General features: G+C 48.0%; 1 protein-coding gene and 1 long non-coding RNA gene across 2 annotated transcripts in view; one reads left to right on the top strand and one right to left on the bottom strand.

Annotated features, from left to right (window-relative positions):
* LOC139049678 (uncharacterized) overlaps positions 1–23555 on the top strand; it is a 63497-nt gene that overhangs the window by 27790 nt on the left and 12152 nt on the right. The window contains exons 9-14 of the mRNA XM_070525374.1: positions 2535–2766; positions 6497–6659; positions 10470–10573; positions 15189–15342; positions 19260–19433; positions 23387–23518. Coding sequence (XP_070381475.1) covers positions 2535–2766; positions 6497–6659; positions 10470–10573; positions 15189–15342; positions 19260–19433; positions 23387–23518 — 959 coding nt within the window. The remainder of the gene's footprint in view (positions 1–2534; positions 2767–6496; positions 6660–10469; positions 10574–15188; positions 15343–19259; positions 19434–23386; positions 23519–23555) is intronic.
* LOC139049739 (uncharacterized) lies at positions 21152–21850 on the bottom strand. The gene is made up of 2 exons (XR_011508550.1): positions 21731–21850; positions 21152–21627 (listed from the first exon to the last, which is right to left on the bottom strand). It is a non-coding gene; the product is annotated as an uncharacterized lncRNA (long non-coding RNA).

Raw genomic sequence — 23555 nt, 5'->3', positions numbered from 1 at the left:
AAGAACATTTAAAAAGGCGTTCTTAAATTCGTCCCTATTTTCGTTATTAAATGCGTAAGCATTCCCATGGTTACCCAACGATAAACTGTTCGTCCATGCCTCCTTCGCGTAAGACAATCGCTTTCGAGACAGAGCGAGCCAGCTATGTAGAAAGAGACATGAGCAGCATCACGAGAATTTCGGGATGGGCCAACTTGAAATCTGGGGTAGGCCAAGTTAGTTGTGGAGGTTGGCCAACCTGAAATTTGGGGGCGAGCCAACCTGAAATTTGGGAGTGGGTCAACTTCAAATTAGGGCACTGGCCAACTTTATATTTGGGGTTGGTCAACTTGAAATGTGAGGATGTCCCACCATATACTTGGGGATTCGCCAACGTTAAATTTGGGTATGTGCCAATTTACATTTGGGGGTGGGTAAGCTTGAAAATTGGGAGGGGGGCAAACTTGAAAATTCTGGATGGGCGAAGTTGAAACCTGCGGTTGCGTCAACTAAAATTTGAGGACGCCTACCGGACGCCGCCGCCAGATTCTTCTGCTATACGGTGCCCTTAAGAGGAAGCTTTAGCTCGGGCCCAACTCCGACGCGGCCTATTCAAATAGACGTAAAACACAAAAGCGTTTTTATGAGATAACCCTCCGACCGATTTTAGTGAAATTTGTAGCAGTTGAAAGAGAAAGCTGAATTCTAGTGACTGTTGGAAGCGGAATTTCTATTTAGGGCTTGAATTTTCTTAAAACGATTTTCAAATATTTGAACGTTTGAAAAAAATAGAAGCCCAATTTTTAAAAATTGCTAGCTCTGTATCAAAAACAGATATCGCGGTTCTGTGAAAGGCATCCATTAGATCATTGAAAGCAGACAAATTCGATATGTCGTTTTACATCTTACGTGAATTTGTTACGTTGTTCACAAGGGTTCTGCAAAAGCTGTATTTCCGTGTTACTAAATTTCGTGAGATTCATGTGTAATATATCAATTTTGTCCGCTTTGGATGTACTATTAGATGCATTTCACAGAATTGTATTATCGTTTTTCCTTTAGGAGTTACGGAGTTGTATACTTGATAGTTTTGTTTTTTGAAAATTTAGGATTTTCGCCAGTTTTTATTAAAAGATTGACGCCCTAACTTGAAAATTCGAAACCAACAGTCACTAGACATTAAGTTTTCTTTTAAATGTAACAAACCTCGTCAACATTGGTGCAGTGGTTGCCGAGAAAAACGAATTCTCTTTTTACATGTAATTAGATAGGAGCACCCGAGCTAAAGCTTCCTCTTAACGCTATCGCATTAATAATTACTATAAGGAACTGTGGCGGTGTGTTTCCGGGAGCTGCAGTGGGACCACTTGAGTCAGCGTGGTAATTGTGGGAAGTACATGGATTTGCCTAATCTTTGTCCTTCAGGCTTCAAACGACTTCGTGATTTTTAAACTCGTAATTTTCTACGATTCACTGCGTAATAAATAATTAAATCAACATTATTCAAATTGTCCGATGGCATGATTCTAAGACAGGACCCCCAGCACAGACGCCCAATATTGAAACCATTCCGCCACGCACGCAGGTATCGACATGCGACATATAACGCCCTTATAATATTATCGCGGGCAAGGCAGTACCTTGAGACGCTTGGTGCGTTTCCATTTGGCCACCTCGAGAAGCTGGACCCTCGCAATTAGTACGGATTGTGCGTTCTGGCAGGGTTTTCTGCACTTAGAAAAGCATAGATTGCTCTGCGATTCACGACAATGAAGGCATACACAGCGTAATGAACGAATGTACAAGAACGTCTGAATCACAAACACGAAGATTAGTCAAATCCATGTACTTCACATCATTGCCAATGTAGCTTGACACTGGTTGCGCCAGACAGTGTTCCCTCTATCACGTTGGAGGAAGCTCTATGGCGTCGACGGCTCGTAGCTTGGCTTGTGCTGTCTGTTCCCGGCGCTGAGTTTGCACTGGACCGATACACGGCAGGGAGGTCACTTCGCTCGCCGCTGCTGCCGCGCTAGCTCACGCCAGCTTTGCGACAGCGAGTGTCCGCGCTCATCGAGCATGATGCGTTCACGTTTGCTGTCCGCGCTGACACCATTCAGGTTTCTTTAGTGAGCCTAGGAATGCTTCAGGCCGATAAAAGTGTTATCCTTAATTAGTATAGTTGTCTGCAATTTGCTATCGCAATCGATGATTCGCGTTTCTGGCGAAACAGCGGCTTTTTTCTATAGAACTCTAATGAAAATCTTCTGCTGCGATCGTTCAGCTACCATGGGAATGACGGTTAGTACAAGGACTTGACTAAACCTTGTGCTTGTAGCTGCAATAGATCATGTGACATTCTTCATTGCGCGTTGCGATTCCCTATTTCAACACATTCGTCATTCTCAAAGCATAGCCAGGCAAACCAACTTTGCGCACATCATGGGTAATCATTGCGAAACGAATCAAGTCTACATCTCATACAACTGACTGCGTATCGAGGCAAGGCTGCCGTGTGTGCCTGACCGGAAATTTCCACGGATTTCGCACGACAGGTCCGGCACTGCGTCGCTACTTTACCGTGTGCACGGTGAGCTACTTGGACGTCGGTCTGAAGTTACCTTGGGCCGGCCAGTGCGACATCATCTTCTACGACTCGTTGCTACTGCGACCGGAGGACACTTTCATGGGCACGTTCACCAATGCCTACCTGAAGCCGATCTTCGACGCCGCCAAGAAAAGCAACGTCCGCCACAACACTCAATTCGGGATGTCCGTGCACGCACCGTAAGCAGTTTTGCTAGGTTCCTCTCCCGATGACCCACACAGGGGTTTTATGGGGACACCAGAGAGCAACAATAGCTGAGCAATTGCATTTTGTCTTCTGGTGATGGACATGTCACGGCAAAAATTTTAAAAATTGTTTTACGTAGACGGTTTATGTAGAGTCTAAGCTCGTTCACTTGCCAATCCTGCAGAACGTTTATGAACTGCCGACTAGCTCAATTCACACCTTACGTACTGCAGGACAATGGGTTTAAAGTTTCGTCTGGTTTCTGTAAACTGTTCACTTGTAAGACTCTAGACAACAGAAAGAATATAGGCTCTCTATGTCTCTCTCTGTGTCTTCCTGTGTCTCTCTCTGTCTCTCTCTCTCCGTCCGTCCGTCCGTCCGTCCGTCTGTCTGTCTGTCTCTCCGTCCGTCTGTCTGTCTGTCTCTCCGTCCCTCCGTCCGTCCGTCTGTCTGTCTGTCTGTCTGTCTGTCTCTCCGTCCGTCTGTCTGTCTGTCTGTCTCTCCGTCCGTCCGTCCGTCCGTCCGTCCGTCCGTCCGTCTGTCTGTCTGTCTCTCCGTCCGTCCGTCCGTCCGTCTGTCTGTCTGTCTGTCTATCTCTCCGTCCGTCTGTCTGTCTGTCTGTCTGTCTCTCCGTCCGTCCGTCCGTCCGTCTGTCTGTCTCTCCGTCCGTCCGTCCGTCCGTCTGTCTGTCTCTCCGTCCGTCCGTCTGTCTGTCTGTCTCTCCGTCCGTCCGTCTCTCCGTCCGTCCGTCCGTCCGTCTCTCCGTCCGTCCGTCCGTCCGTCTCTCCGTCCGTCCGTCCGTCCGTCTCTCCGTCCGTCCGTCTCTCCGTCCGTCCGTCCGTCCGTCTCTCCGTCCGTCCGTCCGTCCGTCTCTCCGTCCGTCCGTCCGTCCGTCTCTCCGTCCGTCCGTCTCTCCGTCCGTCCGTCTCTCCGTCCGTCCGTCTCTCCGTCCGTCCGTCCGTCTGTCTCTCCGTCCGTCCGTCTCTCCGTCCGTCCGTCTCTCCGTCCGTCCGTCTCTCTGTCTGTCTGTCTGTCTGTCTGTCTGTCTGTCTGTCTGTCTGTCTGTCTGTCTGTCTGTCTGTCTCTGTCTGTCTGTCTGTCTGTCTGTCTGTCTGTCTGTCTGTCTGTCTGTCTGTCTGTCTGTCTGTCTGTCTGTCTGTCTGTCTGTCTGTCTGTCTGTGTATCTCTCTGTCTCTGTCTGTCTGTCTGTCTTCCTGTCTCTCTCTCTCTGTTTCCGTCCGTCTGTCCGTCCGTCCGTCCGTCCGTCCGTCCGTCCGTCCGTCCGTCCGTCCGTCTGTCTGTCTGTCTGTCTGTCTGTCTGTCTGTCTGTCTGTCTGTCTGTCTGTCTGTCTGTCTGTCTGTCTGTCTGTCTGTCTGTCTGTCTGTCTGTCCGCCTGTCTGTCTGTCTGTCTGTCTGTCTGTCTGTCTGTCTGTCTGTCTGTCTGTCTGTGTAAACAGCGACAAGGTTACATGATTCGTCCAAGTACAGACCATGCAATTCTCGACAGTGTATTACGCGGTTACTATCTTTTAAAGTGACTGACAACCAATTTTCATAGTACGTATATTTTTATTGCAACGGAAAGCTTACCAGTCACAGTGTGTAATCAAAGTCGCGTCTTGGAACCTTCTTTATCGGAATTTTTCAATATGCCTTGAGGATGTAGTCGTTCACAGGAGACGTCCTTAAAACGGTGATAGGTGAGCGCGATAGCGATTATAGGCTGGCATTATTAGGAGGCAGACGACAAGTGCGGCCGTGACTGTGGGAAAGTATTATGTTGTTTAAGAAGTTGATGTTCCTGGGGTTCATGTTTTCCTCAGATTTAAAGGGTCCAAGGTATAACAGCCCCGTGTTTTCGTGATTTCTTGTCCAATAGCTTCAGTATATACCCTGTCAAAATAAAGCCAATCGGATCGAAAACGAAACGAAACTTTCACTCGGGATACCCACTTCAGCGTGCTGCTGTAGCCATGCGCGCGAGGTCGATTTCTGAAGCATAGAATAAAGCGCAAATGACGAATAATATACCAAACACAATTCTAGGCAACAATTAGGTTGTACCTAATAACAGCCGATTTACGCACCGTAGACTACATCCAAAATACCTAGACTTCACCACGAGGCCTGACCACTTACTGGTTTTTGAGACTTTCTTTGGCAATTAAAAATTATTCAATCGCGAACAGCATGCTGAATTGTTATCGCTATAAATCATGGTCATTTCATTTCCATCAACGTATCACAACACATACTGGTCAGTTGTCAGTCCCTTAAGGGTGCGCGAATAGTGATTTTTACACTGAATCGCATACGATTCGAATGGTGCCAGAAAGGAATCGAATCGAATATGAATAATCTACTAATGGTTTTCGAAGAATGAAATGCCGTTGTCACAGTAACTATGAAAGATTGTTCGCATGCAGTAGTAAAGCTAGCAAGTTTCTGTCATTACGTAATATGTTGTGAGGCGTTGTTTATTAAAAATAACACAGACACTCTGAGAATTGTATTGATTTGTGCTATTTTACGCACCAAAAGCCCGATTTATTTAAAGTCCTCCAATGCACGGGACACGGGCGTTTTTGAATTTCGCCACCAAGGAAGTGCAGCCGCCGAGGCCGAGATTTAATCCCGCGATCTCGTGCTCAGTGGCGCACCTTACCCGCTAAGCCACTGCGGCAGGTAATTATGACACTGGTCTAAAATGGGAAATTAAGCATTCTGAGTCGGTTGTTGCTTAGATTTTGATTTTGTTGCCCAAATTTCACTTGGCCCGCCCCCAAATTTCAAGTTGACTCAACCGCCAATTTATGGGTGGCCAATCTCCAAGCATTACTAACCCCAAACTTTAAGTTGGTCCAACCCCAAGTTTCAAGTTGGCCCGCCCCCAATCTTCAGGTTTGCTGATCCCTAAATTTCATGTTAGCCTGCCTACAATTTTCAAGTTGGCCCGACCAAAACTATTAAGTTGGCCTGCCCCTGAATCTTCAGTTGTCTCACCCCAAATTTCAAGATGGTCCATCCACAAATTTCAATTGCACAACCCCAAAGTTTCAAGTTGGCCCACCCTCAAATTTCAGTTGAGCCCCTCCGTATTATAAGTCGCCCCATCCATTTTCTATTAGCCCTATGTACCCCTACGCGTAAAGTGTCGCGCTTTTTGCACTAGACACGATGTCGCTAACAAAATTATCTCCGACTGACTTCTTATTTTTGCCTTCAAACGTTCGTTATCACTTACAAAGCAACGAACATCGACATTTACTGTTCTAACGAATAAATGTCGTCGCAAATAAAACATTTTTCGGCAGATACAATCAATAACCTTTTCGCTAGACAGATTTTGCTGGGGTACTCGTGAAAGAATGCTCTCACATTAAAACACAAACGCAGCATTAGGAGCAAACACGAAGTGTTTTGAGCACATTGTTCTTCAGAGGGGAAATTACAGCTGCATGGCCTTTAAAGTATGGTTACTTAAGCGACGTAGCCTGCCCCACTACACAAGTATTCGAAAAGTATTCGAGAGACATTCGCATTTACGAATACTGACTATTCGATTTCGAATATTCGCACATCCCGACAAGCTTTCCCAAGAAAGTGTTAGCGAAAGTGTTAGCGAAAGTGTTTATTACATGCGAAACGTCGCTGGATGTTTGTGACAGTCACTATTTAATGGTTATGTTGACAAAATTTCGCCACCTTTCTCTGCTTCGCAGCGCAATCAACGACTTGTCCGCCGAGGTCAAATCAGATGCCGGGAAGAAGCACTACAAGGATCACTGGCAGCACAAGATCTACCACTGGGGGGTCCTCAACATCCACCATCTGATTGTGAAAAGCAACCCAGATATCTTGAAAACGGCGCTCACAGTACTCAAGGTTAGCTAAGGCAGCAGATATCGTTAACGTTGTTTCAATCATGCAACGTGTCGAGTCAAGAAAAGTACAGGAAATAAGTGACGCTAATTTTGCGCTTACCTCAAGGAAGGATCAATTGCATACCAAAGTATGTTCCCGCAGTCAGAATTCGGTATGTTCTTAAAGAACTGACTGTGATACTGATACATGCATATTGATTATTTCTTGTGGACCATGCACGCGGCCGCCCCGACGAAGAAGACAAACGCTCTCTGTCTCTGGAGCTGTCGGCTGAACTGGCCTGCGCTGCAGTTACCTTTTGTAAATATACATTGTAAACAGTCTCCAGGTCCTAATCTGTCGTTCGCGTAACAATACGATGCACAAATGAACGAAGACACGTCCCCATTGTTCTGCAAACCTAGATCTGAGAATATCATGTTGAGCTTTAGTTCGGATTCCTGGAAATTGATAGTGTATGGGATCGGCACTTGGTAACTCGTGTTCATGCCCCCAAAATAAGTTATGGTTCTTAAATTTGCGGAGTCAAAGAAGCACGGTATCATTCCTGTGTTGTTACTTCTGCGTAAACGGTTCATCGCCAATCTGAAAGCTGAAGTGGTGCGTCCAACTAAACAAAGCTGGATCGCAAATTTTATTATTCTGCAGTTTTGCGTGTAAAAACCACGATCTTATTATAATGCAAGCGGCACTGGGAGGGGCACTAGATCAATTTTGAGCAGCTGGTGTTCTTTAACGCGCATGCAATACATAATACAAGGCCGTTTTTTCTTCTATTTCACTCCTTTTGAAATGCGGCTGCCGCAACCGCAATCTGTTCCCGGGACCTTGTTCTTGTCAGCGCAATGTCAAAGGCACTAAGCGACCACGATGGTGGGATCGCAAATTAGATGTCATCCTATACGCATATAATTGATCACATAGACTAAGAATGTTCTAGAACGATACTGTGTGCAAATGTCATTTCCATTTCGGCAGTGGTTGGCCAGCAATTCTGCCGCCATTCTTATAATGTCCGAAGATTTCCCAGGAGTAATTGAAAGGTGGTGGCGGTATAAAACACTGCACATACCTGTGTGCGATGTGTGACATGCGTTCTTTATTGTATTTCATTGTCCAGCGGCAAAATGTACATTTATCAGACCATCAGATGCCCCAGTGTACGATTGAAAGAACGTTTGCTCTCTGTTAAACATAATGCGCCTTCCCATCAATCAGCCCACTGTGACGGTCCTGTAAGTGTACGAAAACATACATTTCATTTAAGGCTGATAGTCAATCGACTATCCAAATTATGGAGGCTTGAGCACCCTCACGAAGTTGAGCGCCTGAGGAGCTCAACTCAGCTCCTCAGGCGCGGCGGTGTCGCCTTCAATACCACGTGACACCGTGACGTCACGACAGTGGAGAAACGGGGCTCCAACTCGCGCCGTCGCTCGCGGCGTCGCGGCAGTATATAAGCAGCTGCGCTTGCCTCTGCTACACTCACGAGGTGAGATGCCTCCTGGAGACAGAGCTGCTCGTTGGAATGAGAAGCGAAGGTTGCGGCGTGCTACAGAGACTGATTTTCTAGCTGGCTTTGGCTCAACTCTTGCAAGATGGGCTGGGTGGGAATCGAACCAGGGTCTCCGGAGTGTGAGACGGAGACGCTACCACTGAGCCACGAGTACGATGCTTCAAAGCGGTACCAAAGCGACTCTAGTGAATGCGGTGTTGCCTTAGAAACGAGCTGTTTCTAAGGCTCAGGCGTGCGTCGCTTGCTCAGGTGCACATTTCGTTGACGCGCCGAACGCTGCGTTGCTCGACGCTCACCGCGTCCAATGCGGGGCGCGTAGTCGCTGCGCTGTAGCCCATTGTCTTACACCCCTTGGCGGGTCGACGAGAACGCTGTCGCGTTCCACTCTTGAAGGCGAAGCAGAGTAACGCATGAGTTCTTCGTCTAGCCGAACCAAATATAGCCAAGCAACAGCAGTTCACCAGGCTAAACAGTGGTTCAGCAACTAAAATAAAGGCTAGTATGCTTCGTATCCTGGGCTTAACCTTAGCTAAGCCACAGCCATTTTTTTTTCTACCTCGGAGGCGTCGTTCCTGTGTGCCGTCTTCCCACGCGCTATATAACGTAGGAGGTCGCGTGATCTCGAGCGAGACACGCGTTGACGAAAGACGCAGTTTCTCCCTCGCACACTCTCTGAGGCCGGCGCTCTTCTTTACGTAAGCGTTGCGAGAGCAAATGCTGGGGCTTTACGTGCGAACACCACGATCTGATCACGAGGCATGCCGTATATGTTAAATAATTAACACACTCCGGAATAATTACTACTCGGGCTCTTTAGCGTGCACCCGATGCACTGTACGCGGTATTTTTCTCGCACTTCACGCCCATCGAAATGCGGCCGCCGCGACCGTGATTGGACCGCTTAGCAGCGCAACGCTGAAGCTACTAAGCGACCGCAGCGGGTCTCGATGACGTCGAGATCTTAAAGACCTCGAGGGAATGGAGCTCTCTGAAAGCTTATGACCATCCGTAAATCTGCACACCACGTTTGGAATTAGATATAGCTTTAGAAGATGAAAAAAATTACCGACGATTACGTTACTTCCTAATGCGAAATTTGAGCGCAGCAAATAAGCTGTTTCACCTTTTCGATAGATTGAGGCAAAGAAATCGAGCAACACATGTATGCGCTATCACAGAATTTTTTTTTCACACGTATTCTTTTAACAAAGACTGCACTAACAGTTCTTGACAGTCATGAAGGAAGCTTTGTGGTCGGAGAAATAGACTGATATATGTTCGACTTGGTACACCAATGCTTGATTCTCAAAGACGAGATCTATACAAGTGCCTCGCGAGGTTGTCACAGCCGTGGGACGCGTTACGAGCGAGAGGAACGGGATGTTCTCCCGCATAAGGGTTAGGAAATTGCTGTTTGTCTTTATGTCAACATTAAAGTCCCCCACTACTAACATCGGTGTGGATCGATGGACGGTTAATGCGAGTTGCAGGAAGTGCACGACGTCTTTCGTGAGTGCGGTAGCGGACTCACGAAAGCGGTATCAGTCGGTCGCTGCTAGCGCTGGGGGGATGAAAGGGAGGCGGAGCTGGTTACGAGGCCGACGACAACGCCGACGCGAAACCCAGGAACGGACGCCAAAGAGCCATTTGTGTGCCAGCCCTCCTCCACAGTCTCTCCTCCTCCCTTCCATCATCCTCCCTCGCCCGGAGAGCCGACAGCGCGCATGCGCGGCGGCGGAGCAGATTCGTCGGCGAGCTGGTTACGAGGCCGACGACGACGCGAAACCAAGGAACGGACGCCAAAGAGCCATGTCTGTTGCCAGCCCTCCTCCACAGTCTCTCCTCCTCCCTTCCATCATCCTCCCTCGCCCGGAGAGCCGACAGCGCGCATGCGCGGCGGCGGAGCAGCAGATTCGTCGGCGAGGTGGTTACGAGGCCGACGACAACGCCGACAACGCCGACGACAACGCCGACGACGACGCGAAACCCAGGAACGGACGCCAAAAAGCAGCGCTCTAAAAAGTATGGAAGGTTCACAAAGGGCCAGCTCTGGAGCTCTGCGTGCTCACTTTGTGTCTTTGCGCTCTTTGCACTTTCAATGTAGCAGGGAAGCACTTGTAAGAAGTTATTTGCATTGATAGCGCTGTGTTTCAAAGGGTATGTGACGAAGAGCTACAGCACGGTTCTTGAGATGTTAACGGTAAGACGGATTATTAAAGGGCTAATAGCCGTGCGGCACTATTCTATGCAGTGTAACCCTTGACGATTTCCATTGGTGACGCAACTACTCGCAGGAGCTGAAGGACATTGCTACAGCAGCGGGCAAGAACGCCTCGATGGTTGTCGGAGTTTCCTGCAAGGCCCCCGCTGGTTGTGTTAAAGTGGCCGAATATTTCAAGTAAGCTTCCACAATTTATCCACTCAATTCGACGAGCTTGCTGTAAACGTTTAGACAGACAGACAGACAGACAGACAGACAGACAGACAGACAGACAGACAGACAGACAGACAGACAGACAGACAGACAGACAGACAGACAGACAGACAGACAGACAGACAGACAGACAGACAGACAGACAGACAGACAGACAGACAGACAGACAGACAGACAGGTTAAATTCTTTAAAGAAAATTTGAATGTCTTTCGCCAACGCAAATTTGATGTATTCATTATAATATATGGATCACAACGGATTTCAAAGTTTTCCTATACTCAGGAAAAGTTGGCCATAGGAGATGCGAATACAAGCCGAATGACAAAAAATACCACCTAACGATCGGGTCTAAATTTTTTGAAACGGGATTTTTTTACCAACCTGTTCTAAGCTTCATATGTCAATACCGCTCAGTCATTGCACAAAACGGAATTGGTAACAGCGGTTGGTAGAGCCTGTCTATTAGTGTAAAAAAAATTACGGGGAAAGTTCTAACACACCTCTAAGTGTGGCAGTATTTGTAAACATGTCCGCTAATCAATATTGACACGTGTACTTACCTTTATCGGGCGACCACGTTTAGCCGCCTAACAAATGTTATCGCAGAGCGCGGGACGCGCTTGCATGTATCCGAACTTTCTGGAAAGTTATCGATGCTTCTATCCGCTGTCTGTTCTCGCCGAACCTTGTGTTATCTGATTTCATCGCTTGACGCGAATGGTGTAGAACTTTGTAGAAGGCATGCGGGTCCCAACGATTAGTCTGGAACATTCGATGACTGCTGTATAAAAGCCGACGCGCTTGACCCGCTGATCAGATTTTCGACGATCGCCGACTGTGTTCGCCGCTATCGTTGCGCTTTAAGTGTAGCCTGTTTTGTGGGCACAGGTTCGCCCAATAAAAGCTAGTTTTGTCTTTCACAGTACTGCTACTGTGTTCTTTCTTCACCGTCACTACCACGTGACAATATTAAAGGGACACTAAAGGCACCTAAACTGGCAAAACATTCCAGAAACCTCCAGAAAACCTTTTGTGCTAGGAAAATGCTTACTTAAGGTACGATCGCGTCCTAAAGGCCCGCGTTCCTCTAGCGCTACTCAAGTCGCATGCCACGAGCGAGGAAGTATGACGCTGCATATGTCATCACCACCCTTTACTGTCGTCGCTGATGAAAATGGCGCCCGACAGCCGATGAGGCGGTTTCTTAAAGACAAGGTCTTCAGCTGATTTCAAGCGGATTGGGCGCATCTGAAGTCTGGGTATCTTACAACCACTTCAAGAAAGAAAACGGTCAGTTGGATGACCAGTAGGTGTCGTATGAGCATGACAACGGTATTGAATGATGTCTCGTCATGTCGAGAAGTAGTAACGGTCATCAACTAAGTATCCAATAAGGAGCGACTTCAAGTAGCCGTAAAAAAGCGCTAGACATGAGTTTGTGTCGCTGCCGCCCTTTGTCATGCCACCGCCAAGTGCATTCTAACTTAACTGCATGCCGCGCCTTCTGCCAGATGGCGTCGACTGGCCGAGTTCGACAAAGTTTGACACGCTTAAGTTCGACAGGCTAAGTTCGACACGCGACTAAGTTCGACAGGCTGCTACTGTGCAATCAGCCGTCGGAAATGCGCAACTGAGTGGTCGCCAACGAATTGTGTTCCGTTTGTGCTACAAAACGTGCCACGGTAGGAGGAAAACGTGTGCAATAGTCAGTTGCAAAAATAGTGACCGGTGTTAGATATGGCGCCGTTTCCTGAGGCTACTTCGAGTTCCCCAGACCACATCGAATCGCAGCACAGCTAATTCAGGAATGCAGAAGCAGGAAAGCACATTCCAGCGGAGCGCCCGAGCAAACAAGTTGAAGGCCACAAGACACGTGCAAACAAGTTTGCGGCCCCCAGGTCGTGTGCCGCCGAGGAACTATTCAATGCTTGACTTTTCCAGAAAGCGAGGGGATAGCACCGCATTGTTGGAAGTAAAGTGGGTGCCAAACCAAGACGGCGGTAATGCGCCGTGACAGCCGGACGTGCCGGGAAGGCCCAAGCGTACCTCTTCATCGCTTTGAAGAAGACATTTGCTACCGCTGCGCGGCCGTAGCACCGGGAGCAGGTGGGCACTCGGACAATGGAGCATGGGCGCCCCCACTTCTCCTCCTTTGAAGAAGCGCATTACAAGTCTGCGAGGCAAGACCGCAGAGAGCCGCCGGGTGTGACAACGCGATACGGGCGCCAACCATTGGCTGAAAATGGCGTCATCTGAGCGGACTCTCCCATTGGTCGAACATGACGCGACTTCCAGTCCTCGAAGGGTTTAAAAGAAGCATTCCAGAGAGACAAGAGCATTCCCTGATTCTCTTGACTGACCTCTCTCGAACTTCTTGCCGCGGGCCGCAGCGTCCGAGTTGCTGCCGGCCCGTAATGACTGTACAACTGTTACTTGTCTCTCACCTCCCTGTATATAATGTAAAATAAATCCTCCCAAGTTTCTTTTTCATCCCGAAGTCCGTCCCTCAACCCCTACACCGGCAATAAGCCGCTCACAACGACTGTATTATTGCGATAGCAATTATATGGAGACTCCAGGCGAATTTCCGCCGTCGCTGTGATGTATCGGATGAAGACCAGTGCGATAAAGATTACGGCCGCACGCCGTATGCGGTGGCTGCGAGGGAAAAGATGCGAGGGTGAGTTGAGGAGGACGGCGGCATGGCACGGCGTCGTCTCCTCGCTCGTGCAAGCGAGCCAGGAGGAGAGGGTCCGCGCGCTAGGAAGGGGTGGGCACTGTGGTCGCTGAACGCGCCCTATCTTCTAGGTAATCTGCGGTGTCTACGAAGGCCAGCGGAAGCGAAAAACACAAAGTGCACGCAAGGTTGGGGGCATTGCGTGCACTGCGTTTGCGGTGTTCTCAAGCGCCAGTCGTTTGCATTGAAGTGAGAGGCAACACGAATTAACGGCGATTCGCTCGCCCCTGCTGCCGCACTTACTCGCGCCAGCATCCGGACAGCGAGTGTGCGCGGCCATCGAGTAAAATGCGTTCATGTCTGCCTGGGCTAGCATGAGGTCATGCTTTTTATTTCTTAGTAAGCGGATGTTTACAGCGTATTACAAAGATAATGCTAACCATCCGGCGTAGAGCTGCAGTGTAATATTTGTTATAGCACTCGATGCGTCGCCTTTTGGGCAAGCCGCAATTTTAATTCGGGCGACAAAGAAAGTCCGTGGTTGTATCTTTTCTTTCGTGATGTCGGCGCTCATTTAACAATCTCACAGCGCGACGCGACAGCACTGGAGGGTGTCTGTCGCGTCGCGGTCGCGTGACTTTCACGCGCATGTTCTTGACTCTTTAGCGCAAGTTTCGCGACACAGCCAAGCAAGCGTAGGACTACACGAATCAGAAACCGCTAAAACATGAGAGCGTGGGCGGGGCGTGGTGTAAAAAAGAAAGAAAAAGAAAAATTCGCTATCCGCTGCATCATTGTCAAGGGCAACTTCCATTAAGTTCTTTTTTTATGAATCGATTGGGAACTGGACGAGAAACATCTTCGTCCACATTATAATGTTGAGCAAAACGTGATCAAGTTGAATGCAGGAGCCAACGTTTCGATAAGTGGACTTGCCTTCTTCAAGGCTTGAAGACGCCAAGTCCACTTGTCGAAACGTCGGCTCCTGCATTCACCTTGATGACGTGTTGCTCAACGTCTTGAATTTCAATCTCCCGCATTCCCCGTCTTTCCACATTATAATGTAATGCAATGATCTTTATTTTCTATTACCACTGGTTCAGTACTAGTAACAAAAATTAAAATATGGGGTTTTACGTGCCAAAACCACGATCTGATTGTGAGGCACGCCGTAGTTGGGGACTCCGGAAATTTGGACCAGCTGGAGTTCTTGAACCTGCGCCTAAATCTAAGTACACGGGTGTTTTTCACATTTGCCCCCAACGAAATGCGGCTGCCGTGGCCGGCGTTCGATCCCGCGACCTCGTGCTTAACCGCTGAACGCCATAGCCGCTGGGCAACGGCGGCGGGTTCAGTACAAGTAACCTTTTCTTCCATATTAAAATGCGATGCAATGATCTTCTTTATTATTATTATTATTGTAACTGGTTCGGTACTAGTAACATAAATATGAGCCGCATCGGGCTAGTGCCAAAATATGCACGTAGACCGTCTCGAATCGTGTCCTTTATTTACCGCAATCTCTCACTTACTGCAGCTAGGTTCTCGAAAATATTGAAGCCTAAGACGTGTATGAGTGTTATTCTAAGCTTGAAATAATATAATTGCTTTCTGAGTCCCTTTAGGCATTACCAATCAGTAATAATTAGTAGAGGCCCTGATGGTATACACCAGATGCAATATATTTAAGAGGCAGTTATACGGACGGACGTCCAGGAGTAATACGGCTAGAAACCTGCGCTCCATTTCGTGTAGTTCACACCTGATCTGGCCGAGGCTTCACGTAATGCAGTACCTCCGCTCACGTTCTCTTACGCTATAGCCGCGTGAAAGCACGCAATATACCCACCTCATTCCACCGCGCATATCAGTCCATCTCCACGAGAGATCTTTTATTCCAGGACTGTGTACCTACCGGACTGCATCGTGATCTTGAGCCACATGTCTTTCAACGACAACAACATCACGGGCTGCACCATCCTGCCGCCTAGCGTCATTGAAGACAAGCGATACCCTCTTCCCGAAATGAAAACCTTGTCCTACTTGTATTTGATGGTGAGTTAAATATTCATAAAGCAGGTGTCCTTGCATTCAGTATTGTGATAAACAAGAAAACGTACGGACCGTAGAGTTCCTACGTAAGTGATGTTGCATGGTTTTGTAACGCCAAAGTGCTGTATCGACCTTTCCAGTGACGAAAACGAATGTATTCGATTTGCTGATTACCTGTATGTACCAAGACACAAAACAGGGCATATTCTCTTGTAGTGACAGAAATACGCCGCATGCGCGACGTACTTCTGCGATCGAAAAGGAAAGTCTGGTCCGTAAACTCAGTGCCCTTAATTTTATTGCTATATCTTTATCTTTTTCAATTTTGCCACCAAGGCTGCCTGTTAGGACATGAAAAATGCGGGCTGCTTATGCCACCCAGCTTTTTACTGCAGCAAAGGGACCGAAACATATTTATTAAGGCGAAAGCGTTAAGTGGCTCGTTCAGCGGCGTCTAGTCCAGCGATGCGAAAAATCAGTGATGCAAGAAGTATCATCATCAGGAATGGCTCATACCCACGTAAGCAAGCAAAGATGCAATGGCTGAATATGAATGAACAAACGAAAGAAAGGAGGAATGAAGGAGAAAAACATAAAACCAAAGAAGTAACGAAAGAAGAAACGAAAGAAGGAAAGACGGAAAGAAAGAGAACGAAAGATGGAACGAAAGAAGCTTTAGGTAGTGCATTAGGTGCCCGCATGTGTCGTTCAGTTGTTCCACCTACAGCGCCATACGTTTACTACGCACTGCAGCTCGTTATGCCTTGCAAGAAGACTGACCCCTCTGATCGCATAATTTAACGCATTACCAGGTGTACAGCAGGCTTTCGCCTTCATGTGTTGCAGGAGTGTAACATGCTGCCAAAGTTTTTCACCTTCGTGTTTCCTTGTATAGGTGCAGACGGTCGGGTGAGTTGCAGCTGTCATTCAACTACTCGTGAGAGAAAGTCAAGGCGTTGAAACTCCTGGCGTTGTTTCCGGTTCTCCTTGGCGTAACATGCGACGTCAAGCTTCATGTGACGTTTAAAAAAAGCAAGAAGGAAAAGCTCTCCGCTGATTCTACAAACCCGATACTTGATTAAAAAACGAACATTTTTATTCAAAGCAAGGAACTTTCAATGTGGAATAAGCTTGCTCTACTGATTACCGGCATTTGAAGTGACAATATAATAATAATATTTGGGGTTTTACGTGCCAAAACCACTTTCTGATTATGAGGCACGCCGTAGTGGAGGACTCCGGAAATTTTGACCACCTGGGGTTCTTTAACGTGCACCTAAATCTAAGCACACGGGTGTTTTCGCATTTCGCCCCCATCGAAATGCGGCCGCCGTGGCCGGGATTCGATACCGCGACCTCGTGCTCAGCAGCCCAACACCATAGCCACTGAGCAACCACGGCGGGTTGAAGTGACAACAAACGATCAGTGTAGATCGATGAAACTTTGCTAAACATGACCCCTAAACTAGAACAATAGCAACTTTGGTAGCAGCTTTCTAGGCATCGTATACATATATAACATATATAATGTATAGTGTGCATATAACACTTAGAAAATAGCGTAAACGTGCATAGCAATGAAGACACGTTAATTCGAATGGGTGTGCATAATGACAGCAGGATTGTGCGACCTTGCGGAATCACAACCCGATTTCCATCGAATTTTTCTTCCTATGAGCTATTATATTAACAGTTTTAGTTGTCTGAAATTACACGATTGAAGACGTTGCCCGCATGCGACCCGCCCATGTTAAACATTGATCGTGCACATATAACGTTTTGCAACCACTGTTAAGCAATTTTTCTTGTGAAAATGTCCTTCACGCGCACATGTTTTACGATGAAGTCGATTTTGGCGTATTGGCAGCGACCGCTGCCGTGATGTTGTAGTAAAGGCGACCATGTTTAGGTCTTATTGATGGAAAAACACCAAGTTTACCGTGGGAAATGTTCTTGTTATTATTACATTGGTCTGTCTTTATGCTTGGCGGGCTCGTCAGTGGAATTCTATTGGACTTAACTTTGTCCTGCATTACACTGAATTGCTCTCTATGCAAACCTATTTGCCCCTCCCCTTTAATTTTATTTTCTATTCTAAATGCAATTGGCATTGTAGTTATGGCATCATATGTCTTCATATTAGGCGGAGTCGTCAGTGAATCTAAATTGGAGCTTAATTCTCTCTTGCATTGCATTTACTTTATGTGCTGCAAACCTATTCATTCCTCCCCTTTAGTTTTCTTTTCTTTCCGAATGCTACAGCTGTTTCCCGCGTTAATGTTTGACGTTTGATCTAAGCATGCTGTCGCCCTCTGCAATACCACATTGACTATAGGATTAAGACCAATTACGCTGTGAAATATTCAAAGCGACTGGGGGGGGGGGGGGAATATCACGGATAATTTTCCTAATATATCACCATGGTTAGAATAAACCCCCTCTTTTTCAGCAAACTTAGTGTGCTTGTATTTGCTGCACTAAGGGACGCATCTTTCGAACGAAGTGACATGTACTTATCACGAAGGAAGTTCTCGCTTCAACTGACTTCGCTGTAAAGAAACTTTGATGTATTTACATAATACTCGCGGTAACGCCTAAGTAAGCCACGGTGCAAACAAGTTGTGAGTCCATTCTGAATATAGCCTTCTTATTGCGGCTCCTATGAGGTCATGACTGGCTCTACTAAACAAAACAGAAGAAACGAAACATTTGCGAATGTATGACAACTTGAGGAGTGTGTACGTGAAAGACATCGAAGCGGTCTAAACGAGTACTCAACCCTTCGAAAGTCCCAAGGGTCGTGCATTGTTTGCTGGCTTTTCTTAGCGATGACCCATTCGCCATAGACACTGCATTGGCGTTCTCACCGACACTTTGGTCATCAGTGATACGGCTGCTTTCGGGCCTTCTACACAGACTGAGTTGCTAGATTACGCCGGCAGCAGTTGCCGCCGCGCAGCCGTACAAACTGCTATTTGCAAAGTGGAGCCGTTGAAACGCGTCGAGCGGCATGCGCAACGTAGCACTCATTTCATAATTATTGCTAATTAGGTTTCAAAGCGAACGTTCGCGGCTCAAAAGCAGGTTGCGCTGCTGGCTGTTCATTGATTGACACTTGCTTGCGGCCACGCCACCGTACGCAGAGCTTCGTCAGCGCGAACGCGGATGTGGAATTTGCCTTCAAACCTCGACGCGTTGTCCAACAGTCAGCTACGTTTCCGTTGAAGGGGTTGAGGAGGGACTTCCGGATGAAAACCAAACTTGGGAGGGTTTATTTTACATTATATACAGAGAGGTGTGAGTCAAGTAACATTCGTACAGTCATTACGGGCCGGCAGCAACTCGGACGCTGCGGCCCGCGGCAAGAAGTTCGAGAGGGGTGAATCAGGGAATTCTCCAGAATGCTCTTCTGCTGCTCCCGGTCTCCGTCTTTTAAACCCTTCGATCTCGGGAAGACGCGTCATGTTCGGCCAATAGGAGAGCCCGCTCAGATGACGCCATCTTCGGCCAATGGAAGGCACCTGGCGGCTCACTGCGGTCTTGCCTTGCTGACTTGCAATGCTCCGTCAGCCTAGAGGGCCGAGGGTGACGGCGGACGAAGGCGGACAGGCTCAATTACAGCCGTCATGTTGTCACAGCGCATTACAGCCGTCTTGGTTCGAGACCCCCTTTTCCTCGCAACAGTGTCGGGAAAGTCAAGCATTGAATAGTTCCCCGGCGGCCCACGACCTGGGGGCCGCCAACTTGTTTGCACGTGTCTTGCCTCAGGAATGGCATCCCTGCTTCTGCATTCCTCAATTAGCTGTGCTGCGATTCGATGTGGTCTGGGGAACTCGAAGTAGCCTCAGGAAACGGCGCCACATCTAACACCGTCCGCAAAGTGTAAAGTTTGCTTTCGCGCTCATTTCTTTGCTCCCCAGAACGACGCCGTGAACACGATTAAGCACCTGCAACGGAACGAGGGCCTCGACACCATGTACGCGGTGTCGGCGACGATGGCAGGCCGTTGGTACAAGCCAAGTTATCCGGGACACTACCGCGTTGGGGATCCGTGCAAATTAGGAGACTACCCCCAGGTAGCGCACGTACAAGCGGTAAGTCACGTTCGCTATTACAATTCTTTTTTTTTCCATTGAAAGTTTTCACCACGGTGTAGTTTTGTGTGTACGTGCGTGCGTGAGCGTGCCTGTCTCTACGCGCGTGCTTGCGTGCGCGTGCCGCCTGTCACGTTCTACGATGCTGGAGGAGCGCGCGACCCCGCCGCCTTGCAGAACGTTCTCGCCGCTATGGCGTTTCTCAGTGGCTTTCTTTCATTCTTTTATAATCAATCTCTTACTTGCACAATCGTTGTCGCTACGTCATGTCGTTATCGTCACTGTTGTTGTCAATCCATCCCTGTGGTGTCGTCGCCTTGCCGCAGTCATGACACACGCGCTCCGCTAGATACAGAGTGAGTGATGTACGAAACACGACGTCCATGACTACTTTCCAGTTCTTGCAATCACCTCCGTAGCACGCAGCAAGCAAAAACATGGTCTCCGTTACCCAGAGTGAGCCGTTGCTGGCACGCGGATTTGGACACCTCCTATTGGCGACGGGCGGCAGTTGTGCCGTTAACGGGCGACTGTGGCGAAATTGCAAAATATGATGTGTCGCGTAGCAGACGACAGAACGAACACGGCATTGTCCGTCGTGCTCCGTTGCGGCTTTCAAGGCCTTGTAAACTGGAAAATGTTTTTACGACCGCTAACTTTGGAAAGGGAAGTTATTTACATAAGGCAGGGCATATGTCAATGATATTCTTGAACGACAGAAAGAAAACCCCATCACCATTAGGGGTAAGCGTGTTCCACAGACTAAGCTCGCGGAACCGAGCTATAACCAGGAACCAGGCTTTGCGCATTCTGCGAATCTTCAACTCTCACCGTTTATTTATAACGTATTTAATGCTTACAGTCACTTGCAAGCGCCTCTTTTGTCAGAAAAGAGAGCATTCAGCCGCGCTGAAATCGATTGCCATCGAAGCCAACGCTACTACTCATATATTCTCTCATGATGTGGCATCATCTGCCTGCCTTATTCGCTACTTTAAGTAGCCGAAGTAGCAACAAAGTATAAGTTTCTACGGACAATCCCCGAGTATGCGGTTAAATTTGCGCAGAAGCGCTGCATTTCGCACGGCAGCATATATTACACGCACGCACTACAATTAACGATGTTTTCATTAATGGTTTGCTTGGTGACATAATATTGTGGCGCATTTTTCGTTACGAAGAGTTTAGAGAGAACTGCGTATGAGTGACGAAGTAAGCGACACAAGTTTCATATCTGTTTCTAAGAGAAGCTGAAGGCCACGAGCGATGAACTGTTGGGCCTAAATTTGCGCTTTTCAGCTGCGGGTTTGTTGACGTTTCAGTAAATGTGCGGATCGGGGTATAGGCTTCGACATACTTGTAACTACGAATGTACTAGCAGCGGCTGCAACACGGATGGTTTGCCGGTCTTTACTCAAGCAAATCGCCAGCACTTTTATGCTTCACCGCAATGCATAACTGTAATTTGGCGAGGACAACCCGGAAACTTACGCGAACAAATACCAATAAAAGTATACCGACTGCCCCCAGCGAGGCTTTAAAGCTTTTAATAGCGACGCCCGCACCATAGTTAGCGTCATGCCATCATTTTTGTGAACCACATGAAAAATTTTAGCCATGGACGACTGTACGTTTGCTCTGCGGTACAACTGCACAAGTGACCAGCTTAAAACTCATTTCCCGTTGTATTGATGGGGAAGAACCACACTGTCAAAAATGTGAGCCATTAATTTTTTATTGGGCAAGCTCGTGATTAGAAAAACATGGAGCACTCAAACCACAATAGCGACGAGCACAGTCACCGGCCGTCGAAATCTTCTCTGTACGGGTTAAGGACGCGTATAACTCAACGTACAACCCCGCCTAATTGCTGTTGTTTGGGGCATTCCGGAATGTACGCCCCAATTCGATAAGGTTGGCACTACTACACAAGATCCGCGGCAACGTTAAAAAAAAACGTTCCGGTGCTTGTTATTCGGCAGAAGATGTGCAGAAGGAGATGCACAATGTAACGTATCAATATCGTAGCGGTTCCTCCCCGAGAAACTTGACGATTAAAACAATCCAGGCAATTAGCTTGGAGGCTTCTCGTACACAGTCGGAAAAATTATGAGATTGTAGCTCGGTCTGCACGACTTATCATACGACAGAATGTGTCGGCGCACGGGTATCCCAGTCACCAGTACCCTCGCACCTGAAAATGCGTGAAGCAAAGTAAGCTTCAAGATAGCATCTGCGTGGCGATTGCCAATTCTTACTAAACGACATAACCTGTAGGGCTGGACGTCTGCACTTACCTCTGCCTGCGAAGCAAGCGGATCTGCGTTTGGCGCGGCGCTTACGAAAGTGGGCCCACGCTGGGAATCTGCAGAAATGCGCCGGTTCGGGCGCCCCTGCGGAGTTTTCAGCGGTCTTCAAACAACGCACAGCGCAACAAACTTGCCTGGACTTGGTAGAACACGGCATTTTCGCGCGCCGCAAAAAGGAAGCGAAGAAAACACACCGCGCAAAGCGGTAGCGCAACCTCCGGGCCCTAGCCGTAGTCGCCCCAGCCTATTCCGCGAGATGTCGCCACCTATTCAGCTGTTCGGTGCTAATATCTCATTTTTTTCACTAAAACCCCTGAGATTTCGTAAAGTAGCGGCAAGCTTGGAAGAATGCCGCCTCCTCCTCGCGCGCTCTGGCCGAGGCCGACACCGCGTCGCTATTGGCCTAATAGCATCACGTGGGCCCTCGCGCCGTGCATCAGCGCCATTTTTGCTCGAGAAGCGTCTACGGAGTGGCGAGGAGCGCATGTTGGCGCCGTTTCTACGCTCGACCAGTCTAGGCGGCGCCACGGTTGAGGAGGGAGCGTGAAAGAGTAGAGAAACGAGGATGAGGGAAGGCAGAGGAGGAGACTGTCACTACTTTACGATGTTTGAGGGGCTTTTTTTTTTCACGGACCTGTTGTGCCATCTAGTAATACTTTACGGAAGCTGAAACCAGGTTAGACAGCCAACAAACCTGCAAAACCTGTGCATAAGGTTCCCGCGGGTGGACTGAGTGAAGTCTGTGCAATATTACAATAAAACCAACGTGCTGACCAAGCGGCCAACGTGCCGCTTGTTTTTTCTGCACCAAACAAGTTGGCGAGGCTGTGCCCCCGCATCTGCGGTGAAGGTCAGCGCGGTTGCAAAATGCAGCATGAAGATGTCTTCGTCAGGTGTGCCCTAGGACTGGTATACCTTATTCCCGTGTCCTGCGGCAAGTGCTATATCGGGCAGACGGGGCGTTGCCTCAATGACCGCTTAAGGGAGCACTCTCAAAACAGAACAAAACAAGACAAACTTGCGAATTTAGTTTCGCATGTGATGGTTTACGAGTGCGTGCCACGGTTTAAAGAGGCAAAGGTTCTGGGCAGATGTGCAAGTGCAAAAGCTAGAGTTTTGCTGGAAGCTTTCCGCATACAAAAAAAAGGCGGGTCTGTGCATCAGCGATGCTTCAATAAATTTGTACTTGGCTGAGCGCACACTTCTGGGGAAATTTGAAAAACCGTAACTGTATGGCTTCTCTTCAATTGGTCATGTGTTCACTTCTTGCTGCTCGGGAGTTTTATCATCTCGCTTCGCGTGCATGACATTGTTTTCGATATGGCGATAAAGAAGGCTGGTGTAGTTCGGTTGTGCCCATGTGTTGTGATTCTTTTAAATATAGAATTTTTGCGAAAAATAAACCAGTTGTCAGTTGCGTTTCTTCGTCGTCGTGTCGTCTTTTCTTCGTGTGTCCATTCCTGTTTAGCGCTACCATCAGTTTTAAAGTGTGCAATATTAGTTTTCTCTGCTTCCTTCCTTTCTTTTATTATTGTGCAAGAAAATACAATAAATCAATGCTGTAAGTCTAGTAGGCGTCGAGCCACAATTCTCAGTACACTTGATCTGCCTTAGTTGCCTTTCTCCCTCTCCACTCTCTTCCAGGTGTGCGGAAACACAAGCTTTAATTACGCAAATACCTTGGAGTACACCGATCGTTATGAGTGCGGGTACGCCTATGACAAGAATCACGGATTCACGGTATCCTTCGAAACAATAGAATCATTCATAAGAAAGGTGAGCGTCCCATGCCGTATGTGCTATCGGCGACCCT

Source organism: Dermacentor albipictus, chromosome 9, assembly GCF_038994185.2.
Source record: "Dermacentor albipictus isolate Rhodes 1998 colony chromosome 9, USDA_Dalb.pri_finalv2, whole genome shotgun sequence".
Classification (NCBI taxonomy): Eukaryota; Metazoa; Arthropoda; class Arachnida; order Ixodida; family Ixodidae; genus Dermacentor; species Dermacentor albipictus.
Note: the sequence above shows the minus strand (reverse complement) of the source record. Positions and strands in the feature narration are given on the sequence as shown.